The sequence below is a fragment of the Biomphalaria glabrata genome, chromosome 17, assembly GCF_947242115.1.
Source record: "Biomphalaria glabrata chromosome 17, xgBioGlab47.1, whole genome shotgun sequence".
NCBI lineage: Eukaryota > Metazoa > Mollusca > Gastropoda > Planorbidae > Biomphalaria > Biomphalaria glabrata.
This window is the reverse complement of record NC_074727.1, coordinates 9,884,337-9,906,647: the sequence shown is the minus strand read 5'-3', so window position 1 is coordinate 9,906,647 and position 22,311 is coordinate 9,884,337. Positions and strand designations below refer to the sequence as shown.

Sequence of the window (22,311 nt, the reverse complement as noted above, 5' to 3'; positions counted from 1 at the left end):
CCTGGCTCAAGAAAAACTGGTCGCCGCAACCTCTGTTACGTGGGTGTGATAAAACGGGACCTAAAATCAGTGAACATTGATACTGACCATAGGGAAGACATAGCCCTAGACCGCACTAGTTGGAGAGAGACGGTGATGACCAAGAAAGCTTTGGACAGTGAAAAAACATGGGCCTCAGCTCTGGAAGAAAAGCGTGTCATAAGAAAAAGGCGAATGCCACCTTAACCTTTAACCTGCGATACATGTGGACGGGAGTGTCTCTCGAGAATATGGCTCAACAATCACAAGAAAAGGGGTTCATCGAGATGAACCACACAAGAAAAAATGTTCATCGAGATGAACCATATAGGTCTATGGTCTAGAACTAGATCTACATCGAGACGTTCTACAACTGAAATTTACCAACAGAATTACAAATAGGTTTGAATAGCCAAATATTGAAAGGGAAACAACTCTATTGAAAAATAAATAAATGTTGAAAACATAGAGATCTACAATGCTAGATCATGCAATCGAGTGTTTGACTTGTTAATGCTGTTTGTTAAATTTATCTCAAGAGATTAGTTTTATAGTAACTCAACCTGTTGTTATAGATCTTATGGGAACATTATGTAAAAAAGATCTACAAGAAACCAATTTCGAAAAATGATTTAAGTTTAAGATTGTGATTCTTTGTGCCAACATTGAATTCTTCATATTATATAAAATCATAATCATTTAAATCATACAAACTTACAAACGGATGATTATATTATGAGTATGACTATGATGATGATAAATCACATGAGATGACATATTATGAAACAAATGAATGATTATCAGATGATGATATGATAGATCTAATTGCTAGACTGATAGATCTACATTTAATACTTATTATTAAATCTAAACTACATGTACAATTCATTGAATTCACTACAACTACATGGACATAATAATGATAAGTACATGCAGTGATTCATCATTTCATGATTCAATTTCAAACATAAACATGATTTTTTTTATTTAAAAATATTCCATCATTCCATGGCATTGTCGCATTGAATCACAGTGATATTGTGTGTGATGTCACACGATTGTGTCATTGTATTGTTAACTTATGACGACTAAGTTTTAAATGATTGTTTCTAAATCTAGAGACTACCGGTATTAGATTCTTGTCAACTTAACTTCTAGATTATAAATTCTAGATATATGATTATCATTTATAAATGCAAGATCAGTGAGCTGATCTAGACTACTCTATGGCCTAGATTCAAATTTACTGTTTAGGTAGAGTTTAGACTTAACTTAAAGTTAAAATGCAGAATTCAGAATCTATTCCAACTCTGGACAATTCTAAAGAAAAACCCAAACGCATTCGTAAACGAACCAACTTTGATGACTTTATTATATATGGCAGTCAAAATGATACTCAAAATTCTGTAAATAAAAATTGTGAGGAGCCGTCAAATATTTCCAATCACTCCTTTATTACCAGCACACCAATAGGAAAGAGAAGAAAAAACAATCCTACAAAAGATGACATAATAAATGATTCATTTTCAGGAAAGGCAAGCACAAATGTGTCAACTAATAGTAAAGGCTCTGTATTAGATGGAGAAGATAAATCTGATTCAGAAACTCATACAAACAGTCATCATTTAGCATTTGATAACAACCAAAGTGATTCGTTTAGTAACTCTTTGAATTCAAGCATAAACGAGGCAGCACCAAATGCTAATCATAATGTTTCTACAACTATAAATACTTCTTTGGAAAAAATGGGAAAGAAAAACCAGGAAAGTATAGATTTAAATATGTCATTTAATTCAGAGGATGTATGTCAAGAACAAAAGCATCAAAGAAGTCACATTAATCCAGATACAAGTTCTGATCAATATGAAAAAAGATTAAAACAAAAGAAAATTATGTTAAATAGATCAGAGGTTTTGGATAATAATAAATCTTCAGAAATGAAAACACACTCAGAATCCACAAAATCAAACCAGATATCTACACAAAAAGATGCAGAAAACCAGGTTAAACAGAAATTAAATCAGGATGACAATGCAAGTGATATTTCTCTTGATTTAAATCATGTCTCTCGACTAAATGATTCAGCGCCTCAAGAAAAAGCAAAGCGAGGCAGACCTCGTAAGATTAATGCTAACATGAATTCCAGTAAAAGTTCTAGTGAATTAAATCAGACTTCTGAAAATTTAAATTCTAATCCTGAAGATCAAGTAAATGACTATAAAAATCAGGATGACAATGCAAGGGACATTTCTCTTGATTTAAATATCTCTCGACTCAATGATTTAGTACCTCAAGAAAAAGCCAAGCGAGGAAGACCTCGTAGGAATAATGCTAACATAAATGCCAGTAAAAGTTCTTGTGAATTAATTCAGACGTCTGAAAATTTAAATTCTAATCCTGAAGATCAAGTAAATGACTATAAAAATCAGGATGACAATGCAAGGGATATTTCTCTTGATTTAAATATCTCTCGACTCAATGATTCAGTACCTCAAGAAAAAGCCAAGCGAGGAAGACTTCGTAAGAATAATGCTAACATAAATGCCAGTAAAAGTTCTTGTGAATTAATTCAGACTTCTGAAAATGTAAATTCAAATCCTGAAGATCAAGTTAATGGGGATAAAAAGAAGCTAGTAATGCATCAAGATAGTGAAAATCAAGAGAGAGACTCTGTGACGAATACAAGTAATCTATCTCTTGAATTAAGCCAGAGTTTTGAGCAACAACAAAATAGTGTTAAAAGGAAACGGGGAAGACCATGTAAGATAGATAAAAGCAGCAATGATAAATCTATCGAATTAAAACTGTCTGCTGAACATAATAATGATTCAGCTCCTCCAAATAAGAAAAGACGAGGTAGACCCCGTAAAATACAAACAGACAATACTGCAAATACGTTTGATGACTCTGAATCTGGACAAAATGAGTTGGATATTCAAAGGAAAGTCAAAACTGGTGATTCCCTCAGAAATGTCTTGACAGAATCAGAAGAACTAGCATCTAAAAGCGACTCTCTCAATCTTACTGCAGATGATATTGCCAATGTAACAGGTAAAGTTTTGCACACAAAAATTAACAAATGAAGACAAAATTTTAAATTGATCTATTTGTGTATATAGAGTGGCTACTTTATATTGAAGATTGCTAGAGATGTTGTTTTTATCTCTAGACTAAAAGCACTATTAATTTAGCACTAGCAAATCAAAACTCATTTATAAAAAATAAATTCACCCTTTTTGGGACACAAAATAAAACAATCCTGAAAACTCTGTTTATTGTTTATTAAGTACTAAAATAGAATAGATAGTACTTACAACATTTAGAATAATTTTGATTTAATAAAACAACCATGACCAACCTTCACCATTTAACTAAAAAGAGACATGTACATCAAGGGAGGATTATAGTGGTGAAACATGCCCCATTTACACTCATAAATGACATCACCAAATTGCAATTTAGGGTGTTTTTTTTTTTTTAAGAATAGCTATGTTAAACTATGTATTTATGAATGCATGTATATATTCTGTCTTAATGAGGTTTTAAATTCTCATCTGTTGGAGAAACTTCATGCATTAAAAATTACACTTCATGCATTAAAAATGATATTTTTAAATATCTTTATGTACTACAGCACTGTATAATGTAAATAAGTATTTGAAGAAATATATATAGAACTTTTGTTGCACCCCCTTCCCACAGATCCCAATTCTGAGAAATCATTTGTCTCAAAACGAAGACGTGGCAGGCCTTCAAAAAACAAAGAATTATTAAAGAAGCTCAATGTAAGGACTTTTTTTCATTATCACTTTAACAGTTATTTTGAAATCAAAACTAATTGATTACTTGAAGCTTTAGCTCTGAAGTTTTAGTAGTGATACACTGTGATATATTTGTAGTGGTATTTACTCACCCAAACAGTAACTTGATGTAAAACTATGAAGCCCAATCCTTTGATTTACATTGAATGGATTTTTAGCGGCCCCCAAAAGGGGAAAAGACGCTATTAGTTTTGTGTGAAATGTCTGTCCGTCTGTCCCATTTAGATCTCATAAACAAGAAAAGATAGTGAAAATCCGACATCTCAATATTTTAGACCATTCAAAGTTCTGGGGTAGAGGATACTTGTATCAATTTTCTGTCTCTAGTGGTTTCAATGGTTAGGCAGTATGTCTTTGATATTAAATAATATTTCTATTACTATTATTATATTTTTAAGGTTAATCACTGTCACCACCTCAAAGTTGGTGCCATAGAGTAGAAACCCTAATTCTGTATTGTATATGTTAATTCCATATTGTGAATCTTATTCACAACCCATGTTGCACTAAGGTGAACACTTTTGACCTTAGGTGAACCAGAGAGTTAAAGGCAGTCAGTCCACATAGAGATCTTGTAGCAAGCACTTGTATTGAGTCACTTAAGATATAAGCAGTAGAGTTAGGTGTTTAAAGTAGTTGGTTATAGAATAAGTACTAAGTTGTGATATTCGTATATTACTGTTGGATTAATACTGACCATTCCTGGGTCGAATTGTATAACACCACTATGTGGTGTTATATTAAACTTATTGTATCTGCTACACCCAGCGTCATTTCATTATCCAGTGATTTGTAACAAGAACCCAATGTCACCACCACGCCTACATTGATAACCACAGCCACATTCATAACATATAAAACAACACGGTGACATTTTGGTGTCAGAAGCGGCCGAAAACGACATTTATGACAGCATTGTTCAAAGTCACTTTAACATGATATGCTGAGACAACCTGCGTGGACGAAACTAGACAACCCTGATCTTACAGCCTGTGTGGGTGAAACTAGACAACCGTGATACTACAACCGGTGTGGGTGAAAATCTAGTACTACAAGTCATTCAAGTCATCGTCTGAAGACAGCTGATATATGGTCAGTCGAAGTAGCTGACATATTCAAGAATCATCTACATCGAGTGCTCGTCATAATTCTAATGACACACTCCTATTGTCGCTGTCTAACAGCACATTTAATAAGAGAGCGCTCTCACTCTTAGACCTCTCTTGTCGTCACTACCTATGGTCATTTTTAGTTATTTATATTTGTTTCAGCAACTGTACGAAACAGTGGATTACCTATCAAGCACATGAATTATTTATTGGATTACTTGTCAACTATATGAATTGTTTAATGGATTATCTGTCAAACATATGAAGTATTTATTGGATTACTATTGTTCAAGAACTTGAGTACCGTATCATTTAACATTGTACTGTGGATTTAACAAGTGAATTACTTATGAACTGTAACATTGTACTGTGGATTTAACAAGTGGATTACTTATGAACTGTAACATTGTACTGTGGATTTAACAAGTGGATTACTTATGAACTGTAACATTGTACTGTGGATTTAACAAGTGGATTACTTATGAACTGTACCATTGTACTGTGGATTTAACAAGTGGATTACTTATGAACTGTAACATTGTACTGTGGATTTAACAAGTGGATTACTTATGAACTGTACCATTGTACTGTGGATTTAACAAGTGGATTACTTATGAACTGTAACATTGTACTGTGGATTTAACAAGTGGATTACTTATGAACTGTAACATTGTACTGTGGATTTAACAAGTGGATTACTTATGAACTGTAACATTGTACTGTGGATTTAACAAGTGGATTACTTATGAACTGTAACATTGTACTGTGGATTTAACAAGTGGATTACTTATGAACTGTAACATTGTACTGTGGATTTAACAAGTGGATTACTTATGAACTGTAACATTGTACTGTGGATTTAACAAGTGGATTACTTATGAACTGTACCATTGTGCTGTGGATTTAACAAGTGGATTACTTATGAACTGTACCGTTGTGCTGCGGATTTAGCAAGTGGATTACTTATGAACTGTACTGTGGACATATTTTATGTGGAGCATCACCGGAACTTTATGTACAAGTCAAGCATCAAGTGAATATATAAGGGAAGTAACTTTAATTACCCTTTAGTATTAATGAATATTGATTAGTTCTCTTTGAACTACACCACAATTTTTTTTCATTGTTTACATTTGTATTTATATATACATTTGACTTTAGGGACTAAATTTAATTATCTATTGAGTCTGAGCATTTATATTTTTTTTTCAAGTAAGCATCCAGGTATTGGTAGGGACTCTTTAGATAAAGTAAATACTTGATCGTATAGCTGTATTAGTTAAGTTTGTATTTCGTCAAGTATCTATCATATTGTTAAACTCTTGTATTGTCTTGTTTACATTTGTTGAATTTTCTTTTTGCGTCATTGTTATTACTCATTGTAATTCTTTTGTCTACTATTTCTACTATCTTGTAATGTCTCTTTAAAGCAGACTGTTTAGTATCTATAGTGTATTTATGTTTGTCTAATTAATTACTTATTAATATAGATATTTATTTTACTTCTTATTTCAACCTATTTTTTATTATTATCAACACTACACTACACACTTGATACACTATGGGATATATTTTGATTTGAGATTGTGACAAGATTGATTGTATATAATATATACTTTGAGCACATTGAACTATTTTGATACTATTGATACATTGATCACTATTTATCAGACTAATAAGGCTCACATAATTGTGAATTATTTGTTGCAATAAACTTTTACATTGCAAGTGGAGATACTAGAAATACATAATCACATAATTGATCAGTAAAGCATTACATTACGAACTAGACAAAGTACCAAGAATAACTTAAGATACCTCATAACCTCAATTGTTTCGCACAAAATATATATCTACTATTACCTGCAATTACTATTTGAGCTATAATAATTATTTATCGTACAATATTCATTTACAACTACCTAGTGTACACATATCTATTAATTAACTATATTACTAATTTGAATCTTTGAAAATGGCTGAGTATGAGAAACTAATAGAGATAGTGGATAAACTAAAGTTAAAAGAAGATGATAGAGCTGCATTCATTAAAATTGAAATAGATAGAATTAGAGTAGAAAAAGACAAGCAACGGGAAGAAAGGCTACATGAAAGAAGACTGAGAGAGAAAGAACAAGAAAACTTAGAGAAAGAAAAAGAACGCCAGCATGAAATAAAATTAAAAGAACATGAAGAAAAAATGGCCAAGCTAGCAAAAGAAAATAAAGACAATTCAGCAAGTCAAACTTCATCTCATCATCAGTATCATAGCAAATTTAGGAACTTTGACCCAAAAGAAGACACATTGGAAAATTTCATTATTCAATTTGAATACATCTGTCAAACAGCAAATATGAATAGTGCACAAATGGCTCAACAACTTCTAGCTAACCTAAGAGGTGAACCACTAAACATCATCGACACACTAACTATGGAGCAAAGAAAAGACTACAACACAGTAAAGCAAAGACTTATTGAACATTTTGGCAAAACGGAGGAGCACTATCGAAAACTTTTTAGGGAAATAAAACTAGCCAAGAATGCAGATTTAAAAAGAACAATACATAACATGCGCCAGAACATGACAAAGTGGCTACAACTCGCAAACTGCAACTTAGATGACCCCAAACAGATATTAGATTTCTTTCTCATTGAGAATGTGTTAATTAATGTTACAGATGCAGCATTCTCATTCCTGAAGGAGAGAAAAATAAAAAATGAAGCTGAATTGATATCAAACTTAACAACATACAAGGACTCCCACCCAAACATCACCATTGACAAAAGGGAATTGTACAATGTAGCTGCAACAGTGACAGAAAACCATCCAAGAACTACAAATAAATTTAAATATGCCAAGAGCATACAATGTTTTTCTGTGGCATATTGGGTCACACCAAAGCAGAGTGCAGAAAGAGAATGGCATCAGAAAAACAGCAATATGTAAATAGAAACCATAGATATGGAAGAGATAACAGAACTTTCCAGAGCTTCAGTCCTAACTATAATAGATCCTATCAACAACAATATAACAGAAGAACATGGCAAAGCTACAGTCCAACTAACAGTAGATCACATCAAACAAACAGAAGATGGCAAAACAACAGAATGTCTAGAAGAGATCATTTTCAAGATAGACAACATACTTACCACAATAACAATCATACCAGACAAAACATGGCAGCTGTAGCAACTGAAAGACCAATAGAATATGAAACAGTAGCATATATACAGACAAAGGTAGCCAAATTAAAAGTGTATCCTGCCTATGTGGATGGCATTAAGGTATATGCATTACGTGACAGCGGCTGCACCTCAATCATTGTAAAGAAATCACTAGTAAAACCTGAACAGATACTTGAAGACAAGGTCACACTGACTTATGCGAATAAAGACTTATGGGAAGTATGTGAAACAGCATTAGTTTTCATTGAATCACCATGGTTCACGGGTCAATACAAAGCCATAGTAATGAACAACCCAGCTGAAGAACTAATTATAGGGAACATAGAGAACATAGTTGAACTGTCAGAAGAAGCCTTAGTAAAATGGGCTAATAGTGTGAATCAAGAAAATATTGAGTTAGCATCAACTACTAATTCACATGATTACAACAATGTCAGTATACATGAAGGAACTAAAGATAATCAGTCAATTACAAATAAAATAGATGTAGAATGTCAAACTCATTTGCTAACAGAAGCATCTAAACTAAATAAAGATTGCCAAACAATTAACACACAAACAAATGATAGTGAAATACAAACAGATGAAATACAAATAGATGATAAAGATAAAGCTGAAAAACAAGAAATACAAAATGACATTAACACTAGCTCACCTAAAGTAATAATAACAGAGGAAATATTAGCCTTGACATTTAAAAATAGCAAACAGATAGAAGTATATGATCTAGAAGTCAATTATCAGGATGTTGTATGCATAGTTGATGAAGAATCCACAATCACTTTTGTAGAGCCCAATTTAGTAGAAAAAGAAGATTATTTGAATGATATAGCCATTGTAACCTTACCAAACTCTAGAAAGATAGAATGTAAAACTGCCATTGCTGAAATCAAATCACCATTTATTAAAGGGAAAATAAAAGTTGTAGTACTTGAAAATACTATCAGTCCAGTAATTATTGGATCTTATCCAAAAGTTAAAGTGCATCAAAAGCCAGTAATACATAAAACAATATGGTTTTATGACCTGTCTGATCCTGATTTTCAGAAAGAAATTTTTCAAATAGTACAAGATATAACTTGTGATTTTGGATATAAAAAAGTTTGGAAACATCCAGAACTTGGAGAGTCAATGTGGATACAAATAAAAAACTTTGGCCATTACAAAGAGTTATTACATAAAATATACGGAACACCAATTAAGGGACTCACAATTAATATCAGTGTTGTTGACTTAATACATCGCATCTGGTAAACATTGAGCATTATTTTGTAAACACTGAGCATTATTTTGTAAACATTGTACTCTATATTTGTAAACATTGAACTAGAACCCATTTTTTCAAACTATATTTGTAAACAAACTTTGGAATTTGATTACTACATTGTAACCAACAATTTTTTTCACATTCTTTTGTCAACAAGAATAACATTTTTGTACTCAACAATGTAAACAAACATTGAATTTTTTTCCCAACTTATTCAGTACCTAGCTTAATTTTTTCCATGCAATGTAAACATTATTTTTTCTCATTGTATTGAGAACAACTGTGACAAATTTTTTTTTCTACAGCTATTGTAAACAAGATTGGAATTTTTTTTACTATGTCATTTATCACAATTATATAACTTAGTCACATTTTTCAATACTATTGAAAAAGGAGATTGATTCATAATGTAACTTATTTATTCAATGTCAATTAGTGTAATCAAATATTGACATACACTTGTATTTTTTTTTGAAAACATTTTTGTCAAACTATTCTTATGGACTATATTTTTTGTAACAATCATTGATGTCAACAAGAAGATTGTTGTACAAACTTTTTGATATTTCAAGTGCTGAAAGAGACACTTGATATTATTCTTTTAAATTGGACTTACACATTTTTTCACAACAGATTAAAATAAATACAACTAAACCATTATGATGTTATGCTTGTATGTATATGCTTGAACAAATTAATGTAAACTCAAAGATTGTATCACAACTGACGCATTTTCTCAGTTGAATTTTTTTTTGACAAAAGAATTTTTTGAACTTTGTACTCAATAATTATTTGATAAACAATGTAACATTAAACTTTTGCCATTACTAGCTACAAATTATTTGAACTGTTATATGGAGAAATACTTAATTGAAACATAAGGTGCATGCAACAAGCACTATGAAAGATATTCATTTTGATTTGATGTTCATACTTTTGATCCAATATTTTGATACTTGAATTATACATATTTACTTGTGTAATATTAATGCACAACAATTTTTTATGGAGATGTCAAACCTCATATTGAAGTAAACAGATACATTGAATTTGTAACAATGATCATTAATCAATTTGATCTTGAATTTTGACACATATATTTTGAATTTTTCTATACTTATCACTTACATATTGAGACTTACTTGTAACATTTTCTACATGATTTGTACATATTGTACTATTGGTGTTAAAAAAAAACCAGACTTCTAACATTTCTATAGTGTCAAAGATTTTTTTTATAAATAGATATTGTGAATAAAAAACTTGTATTAATTTTTCACATTGACATAGGAGATTGTCATTGAAATTTTCGTCACACTTTGCACATATTATTATGAAAAAGACTTGTAAATATTGAACACATGTGAACATTGATGTATATATTAGAACTACATGTAAAGAATTATTTGGGATGTTAAGTATTTGACTCATAGAATTATTTGAATTGCCTTACAAGAATATGATGAATTAGAGAATTTTGCCCTTGTATGAATTTTTTTTTTTTGATTCAGCAAATATTTAGTGTAACACTGTCATATTATATATTTTATTGCAAGTTTGTAGTTCTATTTGAACTCTGCAATTGTACATTTCATAGACCCCAAGAATTCCAATTGATCCTACTTATGATAATTATGTCGTCAAGCTGAAAAAAATTTCTTCAAAATTTTTTTCAAAAGGGGGGTGATAGGTAATGTCACCACCTCAAAGTTGGTGCCATAGAGTAGAAACCCTAATTCTGTATTGTATATGTTAATTCCATATTGTGAATCTTATTCACAACCCATGTTGCACTAAGGTGAACACTTTTGACCTTAGGTGAACCAGAGAGTTAAAGGCAGTCAGTCCACATAGAGATCTTGTAGCAAGCACTTGTATTGAGTCACTTAAGATATAAGCAGTAGAGTTAGATGTTTAAAGTAGTTGGTTATAGAATAAGTACTAAGTTGTGATATTCGTATATTACTGTTGGATTAATACTGACCATTCCTGGGTCGAATTGTATGGTGTATTCACTATGTGGTGTTATATTAAACTTATTGTATCTGCTACACCCAGCGTCATTTCATTATCCAGTGATTTGTAACAAGAACCCAATGTCACCACCACGCCTACATTGATAACCACAGCCACATTCATAACATATAAAACAACACGGTGACAATCACTTTTCCATTGTTTATGATTTAATACTTGTGAATTATTAGAACTTACAAATAAAAACCTATTAAAAAAAAAAAAAAAAAAAAAAGCCCACAAGAGGCAAAGAAAAGAGGCCTAAATCCGAAGGATTCCTATGATGATAAAGCTTAAATTGAATAGCGCAAATTCTGAGGTTTCCTGGTGAAGACTGGGATTTTCAACTTCGGAATCCTTGGGCGCCTCTGAGTCCACCCAGCTCTAATGGGTACCTGGGAAAGTAAAGGCGGTTGGTCGTTGTGCTGGCTAAATGACACCCTTGTTAACCGTAGGCCACAAAAACAGATGAACTTTACATCATCTGCCCTATAGACCACAAGGTCTAAAAGGGGAACTAGTTAGGCCAGGTTCACATCTAACTTTGCATTCACTTGCATTTATCCTTTGATCTTCTGGACCATTGGGGCACTACACAAGATCTGTCAACCATCTTTCTCCATTATTATCTCTCATTTGTCTTGATATAATTTCATTCAGTTGTTCTTTCTGAAAATTTTGAAGCTTGCCTGGGTGGACCACTTCGGGGGCGGATTTTGTCTTTGTAACCTTGTTTATCTAAAGGTTTTGCATCTAATTATTTTAGTATAGTGCGTACTTCATGCTATGAGCATGCTCAGTGCCCTGTGTTCCAATCTTTTTTTGCGGACTCATGGGGTGAGGGTTATCTGGGAGGTTTCCATGCTGCTGTTAGGCACTCAATAAACATGGCTCAGCTTATGATGGGGCTCAAACTCTAACCCCCTTGATGGGTAGCCAAGCAGTCTCTGCCACTCAGCTATTCAAGACATATGACAAAATTTTGGGGTTTCTGGGGAGATGTGCTGAAAATATTGCTAAATGAAGCCCAGACATACTACAAGCCCTGGAATAAACTTCACTTTAGCTTACTATTTTACTAACAGATTTTCAATTATCTAAAACACTCATTAGTGATCTAATGAAGTGGCCATGATTCTGACATGATGTAGAAAGGAGAGGAATGAAATTTAAAAAAAAGTCATTTTAAGGCAGCATGGATACTTTTTCCCAGATACTCATCCCCCACCCCTCCCATGCCCACAAAAGAGTTTGGACCATATTGCATTGAGAATGAAAGATGCACTATACAAATTTCATTCAATACAGTGGTAATTATATATAGTTTTTTTTTAGTATTGAAAAAAATTTGATCTATTCTTTAAAAAGTCTTAGATTTTCTCCTTTTCAACTTAGCTGAAAGATTATATTATGCTGAGACAGAACTGAACATTTGTACAAATCATATGTAAGCATCAAAATATTGATACTATTTTCATTCTATCCAACAACTGAAAGCCAACTTTAATAGAAACATCACATTAAAAACATTTTCACTTCCTGAAATATGTTACAAAATCTGTAAATATGTTGTGTTCATTCACATAAATTGTATTTAAAATTTGTAAAGAATGTGTTTTTTTAAAGTCGACTCATGTATTATTACATTATAGGGATTAGAAGAAGGAAGCAATGATGCAGAGGAAATCTCTCTTGTCTGCAAACACTGCAACACTGAAATGGAAAACCTTCAGAAGTTAAAACGACATATGATGGTGGATCACTCCTTAATGGTGAGCATACAAACAGACACCTTTTTTGAAGAAGTATTATTGTGTAGTTTATTACTTTGACTCCTGACCTTTATTATGGTAAAGTAAATTTCTCTTTTCAGACATTGTCATTTGTTTCTGTGGCCTATGGTTAACGAGGGTGTCATGTGGCCAGCACTACGAACACCCTTTAATTTTTTCCAACTAATGTCAGGTACCCATTAGAGCTGGGTGGACTCAGAGGCACCCTAAAGATCCTGAAATTACGGGGTCACAGTAGCTGAGTGGTTAAGTGCTTAGCTTCCAAACCTTGGGTCCTGGGTTCGAATCTCACCGAACCCTGGGATTTTGAATTTCATGATTTCTACGTCACCCCTGAGTATGGCCGTGGGCAAAAGAAACAGATGACCTTAATATCATCTGCCCTTAGATTGCATGGTCTGAAAGTGGAACTCTATGTTAGTTCAATTGAAAGAGAAAATAAAAAGTTTGAACTCAATTTATTTATGATTAGCTGTGGGGTCTAGTTTCATCAGGCTTTTCAGGATAGAAATCTTGATTTCATGATGAATGTGTCTTAGCTCACTTTTATTTTCATTTAATATTGTTCTTATATATCTGCTATTTTTTCTGTCTGTAATATTGTAAGTAGATTGATTTCTACCTCATGTATATTTTTTTTCAATAGCCCAAAGAAAAGAAAAGCACCTGCTAAGCATGAGAGGAATAATACGTCCAGGACTTGGGTGTTTTATAAAAAACGTTTACTAACTATAGGACATATTCTTTTTTTTTTTGCTACAAGACTTCACCAATATCGTATGATTGAATCATAAGACTGTGTTATAACATGCTCTGATACAATAATTACTGAAACAAAATAACCATTTTTATTCTACAAAACTATTAATTTCATCCTATTTCCAACAAGTCTTACAATATTATAAAATAAAAAATATATAAAAATTGTATATTAACTATAATAAAATTACAAAATGGTAAACAATAAATTTATGCCACCTATTTATTTATTTTATACAATATATTTACCCTTTTTCAGTGCACTGAAATAAAAGTGCATTTTTTTTAGAAATTTAAAAAAATATTTTCTTTATTTATTTATAATTCTAATCCGTTCTCAAAAAATTTGAAAAAGGAAGATGGCTGCCTCATTCTTCTGTCTTTCCATCATATATTTTGAAATTGTTATTTTATTACACATGATTGCCATCTCTTGACAAGTTGTTTTTTCTTTTATTTATTTTATGCAGTGGTTCGCAAAGCTTCCCATGGGAGTAAGTCTGCCCAAAGAGATCATCAAATGTTTGGGCTACATCGCCTGCCAGAAATGTGCGGAGGAAAGGAAGAAAATAGACTTGCCTCCCAGACAGTTCAAATTTCAGCAGTATTATAATCATCATTTGAACTGGTGTGGCAGAGAGGTCAGGTTTTGTTTTCAATGAGCCCCTATTTGGAGTTTACTGGGTTTTTTATTGGCCAAAAATTGCTTGTTTGTCTTTACAATTCCTACTATTATCTTGCTAACTCTTCATGGGTGGTGGGTGGAAACTGGAAGTTGGATGGGTATTTCGAAAATGCCTCTAGTAATTTTCCTAGGTATTTGGCAGTTTATGTAGATCTTTGGGAAAAAATTAGTTGCTAATTAGACACACAACTCTTGCTTGACCGTTTTCAAAATATAATCATTAAAATTAAATTTTATCACACATATTTTTAAACATGTTTTCATCAGAAATTACCACACTTGACTCAAATGTTTCTATGTTGAATAAATAAATAGAACTACATTCAAAAGTTTCTATGTATTCAGTTAAGAGTTAAATAAATAAATAGAACTACATTCAAATGTTTCTATGTATTTAGTTAAGAGTTGAATAAATAAATAGAACTATATTCAAACTTTTCTATATATTCAGTTAAGAGTTGAATAAATAAATAGAACTACATTCAAACATTTCTATGTATTCAGTTAAGAGTTGAATAAATAAATAGAACTACATTCAAATGTTTCTATGTATTCAGTTAAGAGTTGAATAAATAAATAGAACTACATTCAAATGTTTCTATGTATTCAGTTAAGAGTTGAATAAATAAATAGAACTACATTCAAATGTTTCTATGTATTCAGTTAAGAGTTAAATAAATAAATAGAACTACATTCAAATGTTTCTATGTATTTAGTTAAGAGTTGAATAAATAAATAGAACTATATTCAAACTTTTCTATATATTCAGTTAAGAGTTGAATAAATAAATAGAACTACATTCAAACATTTCTATGTATTCAGTTAAGAGTTGAATAAATAAATAGAACTACATTCAAATGTTTCTATGTATTCAGTTGAGAGTTGAATAAATAAATAGAACTACATTTAAATGTTTCTATGTATTCAGTTAAGAGTTAAACTACTTGGACATTTTGCTCACAGTCTTTTTTAGACTTATTTTTCCAGTCTATTGTAAAATCATTAGATGGACTGTCAATAGAAGATTGATTGTGCAAATCTCAGTGGAAAGCATTACAAGAAATAAATAAAATGAGATATGATAGTCCACCATCAGCTTCATACAGTAGGAATTGATATTTAAATATTTTTTACAAAACTTATATCAACTCAATCTGTCTGTCTGCGTGGTAAAAAGTTTGCACATGTTATTTCTCCCACATCCAATCTTGGATTAAGCTGAAATTTTGCACTTTTTTTTTTTTTTTTTTACATGACAACACAGGAATAATGGTAGAAAAAAATTAACCAATAAGTTTATTAACTATTGTTAATTAATTATTTTGTTTGGTATCTTGAACAAGGGAAAGAAATTGTACTTGACATATCTGGTGGTATAAGTTGAATAAGTCTTCTTTAGGACTCAAGCCCTGAGTGAACATTTTTTAAATGCATTTAGAAAACGATCATGTAAACAATCACAAATATACCCCCTTCTTTCCTCCCCCTTTCACAACTGTTCCAGACAAGTGATAGGATCATAGCGAATTGAGAAAGCTAAACAAAAACATTTGTTAAAAATATTTCTAATGGCACTGATTTATTATATCTAAGTCGACTATACATATAATGACACGACCGATCCAAACTAATTCATCAATACAATTCAACTTAATATAAACTTTGTTTTTATTAAAAGTAGAGAATTCACCCAGGTGTGTGTTGTTGTTGTGTACATACCACCGACGGCTGACACAGCGACTGCTTCGGAAATAATTTTTGATGTGCTTCACAATGTACAATCAAAACACCCAGACTCTGTTTGTATCGTAACTGGAGATTTCAACAACCTAAATATTGACAACACACTGTCAAACTATTGCCAGTATGTCTCCCTCCCCACAAGGCAGGGCAGAACGCTCGACAAATGCTACGTAAACATTAAGCAGGCTTACAAATGTAAAAGTTTGTTCCCACTTGGAGAATCTGACCATGTATTACTCCATCTTATACCAAATTACAAGCCTACTCTTAAAACTACAAAGAGAGTTATAAAAACGGTCAAGATGTGGTCTGAAGAGGCTGTAGAAAAACTACGAGGATGCATTGAGAAAACTAACTGGGAAATCTTTATTGAGAACTGTCCAGACATAAACGAACTAACAGAAACTGTTACCTCATATCTATCATTCTGCGAGGAGTTAACAATTCCAACAAAAACAATACAAGTCTATGGAAACAATAAGCCCTGGATGACCAAAAAAATCAAACACCTTATTACTGAAAAGAAAACAAAGTATAAGGCTAGCAACGAAGAGTTTATAAATGCTAAAAATAAACTGAGAAAAGCAATAATTGAAGGGAAAAAAACATACAAAGAAAAAATTGAGAATTTCTTTGCCAAGAACAACTCAAAACAATGCTGGGAGGGATTAAAGAAAATAACGGGCTGCGCCTCAAAACGAGAACAAATTTTAGTGGCTAATGATGAGAAATTCACCAACGAACTAAATTATTTTTATTCTCGTTTTGACAAAGAAGATTCAACACTCTGTCCAAAGGAAAACAAGAGCCTTATGTCAATTTTGTAACGGAGGATGAAGTGACATTGTTATTTAAAAGAGTAGACGTAACAAAAGCTTGTGGACCAGACAAAATTAGTGGCAAGCTGATCAAGCTATGTGCGGAGCAAATTTCTTCTATCTTTCTTCTATCTTCTTTCATATCTTAAACCAGTCATTGCAAACGTGCGTAATTCCAAACATCTGGAAAACTTCAGAAATCATACCAGTGCCTAAGAAACCAAAAATAGATTGCTTAAATGATTTCCGCCCAGTAGCACTAACACCTATTGTTATGAAATGTTTTGAAAAATATATCCTTAAACAGCTTGTAGCAAAAGTCAATAACAGCCTAGACCCTCACCAATTTGCATACAAAGCAGCTAGAGGAACTGAGGATGCCATTCTATTGCTTTTGGACCAGCTTTATAAGCATCTCGATATACCCAAAACATATGCACGAGTCCTCTTCGTAGATTTCTCCTCGGCTTTCAATACCATACAGCCACATCTAATGATAAACAAACTGAGTAACTTAAATGTAAGCCCTTACTTGCAAGCATGGGTTCTAAACTTTTTAACCCAACGGCCCCAGTATGTTAAAGTCAACAACACCAAATCATCAACTCGAGTACTATGTACGGGTGCTCCACAAGGTTGTGTACTTTCTCCTGTACTGTACACTCTTTACACTAATGACATAAGAAGCATCTATGACTCAGTTAAACTGATGATACTGCCATAGTCGGTCTTATTTCAGGAGACGAAACTCAGTATCGAAGCTCGATAGAAGAGTTTACAAACTGGTGCACCAACAATTTTCTAGAACTTAATGTAACAAAAACTAAAGAACTTATAATAGATTTTAGAAAGAAAAAACAAACTATACGTGAACTGCAAATAAACACTACATCTATAGAACAAGTAAAGGCATATAAATATCTAGGCGTTATCATCAACAACAAGCTTTCATGGGAAGACCACCTTGGAACTCTGACAAAGAAAACAGCCCAGCGACTCTTTTTTCTATACAAACTCAACAGTTTGAAATTAAACAAGAAGATCCTTGAGACATTTTACGCGCGACTGTACAAAATCTGCTAACATACGGAATAAGTTGTTGGCAAGGCAACGCCTCATCTAAACTGTTGCAACGTCTAGAAAACATCATTAAAAAAGCATCAAAAATTACACTCACAACATTACCACATTTAAAGGAACTTTTTGAACAAACGTGCCTAAGAAAAATCTAAAAAATCTTGGAAGACAACGGCCACCCGCTCCATCAGAACTACGCCAGGTCGTCGCGAAGTGGGCGACTGCTGTCAATCAAAACAAGAACGGAGCGGTACAAAAACTCGTTCGTACCTCACTCGGTCAGACTCTATCACCGCCACTCATTGATCATGGAACATGAAATGCACCAAGATACCTGTGTGTAGTCGCTGAATGAACTCTTTATGTTGTCTGTTGTATTTATGTGTATTTTTCTGTTGTGTTGTCTTTATATGAGAAACGAGTCCTTGTAATCACAACAAATTTCCGTAAGGATCAATAAAGCAGTCTTAGTCTTAGTCTTAGTCTTAGTCTTTTTATGTTTATTTTTTTTTTTAAAATATGTGGATTCATTTTTACAATAGTTTGACATCTCATACTCAGATTAAGTTCTAACATAAAATTATTCTAATACATTACAATATATTGACATCTCATACTCAGATTAAGTTCTAATATAAAATTATTCTAATACATTTTTTATAAAGGATGAGGTTATAAAGTGTGAAATATGTGACAAGGTGATTAAGGCCATGTGGTTTCAGCAACATTTGAATGAACACCGTAGGAAAGACAAACAAGAGGAAATGAAGATGAAACAACTGGAAGAGGGCAGCAGGGTCCAGGAGTCTGAGATAGGAGAGGATGGAGATGTACAGACCAAATCCAAACGAAAAGCTGCTAAAAGGTGACCCTTTATTGAGTACAGTTTGCATTTAGTACCATAACCTTTAATACAAATTAGAGAAAATAATTAATCAAATAGCACATTTGTGGGTCTGGTGACTGAGTGACAAAACACTTGGTTCTGAAATGAGGGGTCTTGGGTTCAAATTCTGGGATTTTATTTTTCGGAATTTTCGGAGGTCCCTGAGTTTACTCAACTTTTTAGCATGGGTATCTAACATTAGTTGGAGAAAAGTAGAGGCAATTGGTTTTATTGTGCTGGCAACATCACACCCTTGTTAACAATTGGACAAAGGAATAGATGATCTTTACATCTGCCCCATAAATTGAAAGTCTGAAAGGGTACTTTTTTTTTTGACATTTGTCGCCAATTGGCATGGTAAGAAAAATAGCCTGGGTGATTAATTAATGGAATTAAAATCATCATTTGTTTAATTACTTTTACATGATGGTGATACCTAAATATGTTGAGAAAAAAAATTTGGTCACATTCAGTCGCCTTATTGTAATAGTTAATGCGTAGGATGTAGGATGAAGTAACATCTGTAATCTAAAATATGAGAAGATTAATTTTGATCCATGGTATATTTATTTAGTGCCAAAGGTGGATTCTTTTTTTCATTCTGGATACTGACAAATTATTAAATGAAATGTTTTTACTGTTTATTCTAATATTCAAGGAAGTAATTGTCTTTTTTTTTTTAAACACTGATCTGTTTATGTAGTGTTGCAGGTGTGGTGGCTGAGTGGTAAAGTCCTTGGCTTCTGAATTGGGGGTCCTGGGTTTGAATCCTGGTGAATTTTTTAAATTTTGAGATCTTTAGGGCGCCTCTGAGTCCACCCTGCTCTAATGGATACATTGATTGGGGAAAAGTAAAGGGGGTTGGTCGTTGTGCTGGTCACATGAGACCTTGGTTAATCATGGGCCACCTTTATCTCATCTGAATGGGGAACTTTACTTTTTTTTTTCATGTAAGGTTGGAACATAAATTTATATCTTCCAACTTTTGGATGTGTTATTTGATGACATTTAGATCGATCTAACCAGTCTAAAGTTACCCAATTGATATATCAAACCAGTCTAAAGTTACCCTATTGATATATCAAAGTGTTTAAATCAGTACTTTAAAATTTTTTTTTTTTTTTTTAAAGTTTGAATGTTGTTATCTATCTATCTATCTATCTATCTATCTATCTATCTATCTATCTATCTATCTATCTATCTATCTATCTATCTATCTATCTATCTATCTATCTATCTAAATTTTGTTGCTTGCAGTGCTGTTCAATTGATTAGCAACTTTTGTAATAGTGGTGATGGGGAGACCAGTGATGTGTCAGATGATGATTTCAAGGAAGGAAGTGCAAAAGAGGATGATGATGATGAAGATGAGGAAGATGACGACGAAGATGATGAGGAGGACAGTGATGGAGAGAAGAAAACATCAAAGTTTCCTGCTTTTAAAAAAGAAGTTTTCAGATCTGTCAAAGGGACAGAAGGTACCACCAGTAAGTTTGTTTTTCTTATCTTTGTATGTAAACATTTCTACTTAAAGATACAGCTGATAGGTCACAATAACATTGTGATGGGAAAATGTCATTAAATTTGTACCATACAAAAATATATTTTGCTAACAAAGGAATTGTACCTATTGGGATGAAATATTTTACATGTTCTCAAGTACATTGAAGCTGCTTCATAGTCCTGTCAAAAAGGATTAATAATTGACGTAACATACTAGATATAGTTGGAATATTCCTAATGGTGTCAAGGTCAATGCTTCTCAGCCTCACTATGGGTCTCGGGTGGAAACGGTTGTTAAAGGAGATGATTAGACCAAGAGATAAGCCAAAAAGAACCCCCATTGGGATGCCTAAGGACAGAGTCTATTGCTTGCACTGGTGGGCATGTAAGCTCCAACAAACATGTCACTATCCACACACCTCAAAACTGTTTCAATTGGTAGACACCTGCATGGCTGATGTGGTACAGAGAAGGAATATGGGGTAGTTTCCCTGATGTGCTCAGCCATTGGCTGAAAAATGGGAGCTCTTTTTATATGAAAGTTAATGAGTTCTAATAATAACTATCACTGTTGAAATTAACAGTTTTTTTTATATTCTATATAGCCGATATAGTTTAACAGTTATTCGGGCTGTTTTTTGTTTTTTTTTTACAGATAAAACCTTAAAATACTTGCCAAAAATTACCTTTATTTATTATACAGTGGTGATATTGATACATTTTACTTTCAAATAAACCTATTTGTTTTCATTAAAACTTAATATTGTGAACAATTTAATGATAGGATTTTACCTTCCATGTTAAGATTTCTGTTTATTTCATCCATTCGATTTTGTTGCTCATTCTTTTCAGTGTCAGAGTGTGAAAAAGTCTGGTCTCACATCTTGCTCCCATCTACCATAAAGCATCGTGAGCTCAGACTGAAATCTGTGAATAAATTTCTTGATTCATTACAGTCTAGGGAACGAATGTTTCCTGAACTACGACCAGAAGGGAAGAACTGGAAAGCACTGGGTAAAGAGTAAGTATTTAAGAAAAATGTTTTTAAAATAAGTAGATAATCATACATTTTGTCTTGAGTACAGTCAGAATTTTAAATTGTTTATTCATTCCTACTATTAGCTCACACCTTCGTCTGATTCAAAACGTTAAAAGCAACAAAAAAAATATTTGAATCTTTAATTTTGAAAACTTTTTCAATATCAAGCTAAAATTTCACACATGAACTCTTACTGGGTGAAAACACTTTTTATCGGAATTTCAGATCACTTCATGAATTATTGAATTTATGAAAAAAATCTTTTTACCTTATGTAGATAGAAATAGAAACTTAGTGGCCATCTTATTTTCAATTCATTTAGAAGTTATCTATAGATCTTGAGCTATTTATCTATGTTTGAGCATTCTCATATTATGGCCAGTTGGCTAAGTTGGTTAGAGCATCAGACTTAATGCCAATGTTGTGGGTCCGATCCGCACACTGACCAGTTTTCTTTCCTCTTGATTTTTTCAATGACAACTAACATCTGAATGTTTTGTTTACCAAATTATTTAAACATAAAGTAGGGATTGATTTTCAAAGAGAAATCTTTTTTTAAATTATACTTTTGTGTTTATTTTGTAGTGTTGC

The 22,311-nt window shown here is 32.5% G+C and overlaps 1 protein-coding gene across 2 annotated transcripts in view; it reads left to right on the top strand.

Moving 5' to 3' along the window:
• The first annotated feature begins 481 nt into the window (after positions 1-481).
• Positions 482-22,311, top strand: part of LOC106063655 (uncharacterized) — a 36,865-nt gene continuing 15,035 nt past the window's right edge. Inside the window, exons 1-7 of one of the 2 annotated variants that reach the window (XM_056015831.1) lie at positions 482-3,069; positions 3,721-3,803; positions 13,070-13,189; positions 14,440-14,610; positions 18,958-19,157; positions 20,469-20,665; positions 21,534-21,702. In XM_056015831.1, the coding sequence (XP_055871806.1) occupies positions 1,302-3,069; positions 3,721-3,803; positions 13,070-13,189; positions 14,440-14,610; positions 18,958-19,157; positions 20,469-20,665; positions 21,534-21,702 (2,708 nt within the window). In that variant the 5' untranslated portion in view covers positions 482-1,301. Of the gene's footprint in view, positions 3,070-3,720; positions 3,804-13,069; positions 13,190-14,439; positions 14,611-18,957; positions 19,158-20,435; positions 20,666-21,533; positions 21,703-22,311 lie in introns of both variants that reach the window. The other variant, XM_056015830.1, reaches the window with a different exon arrangement.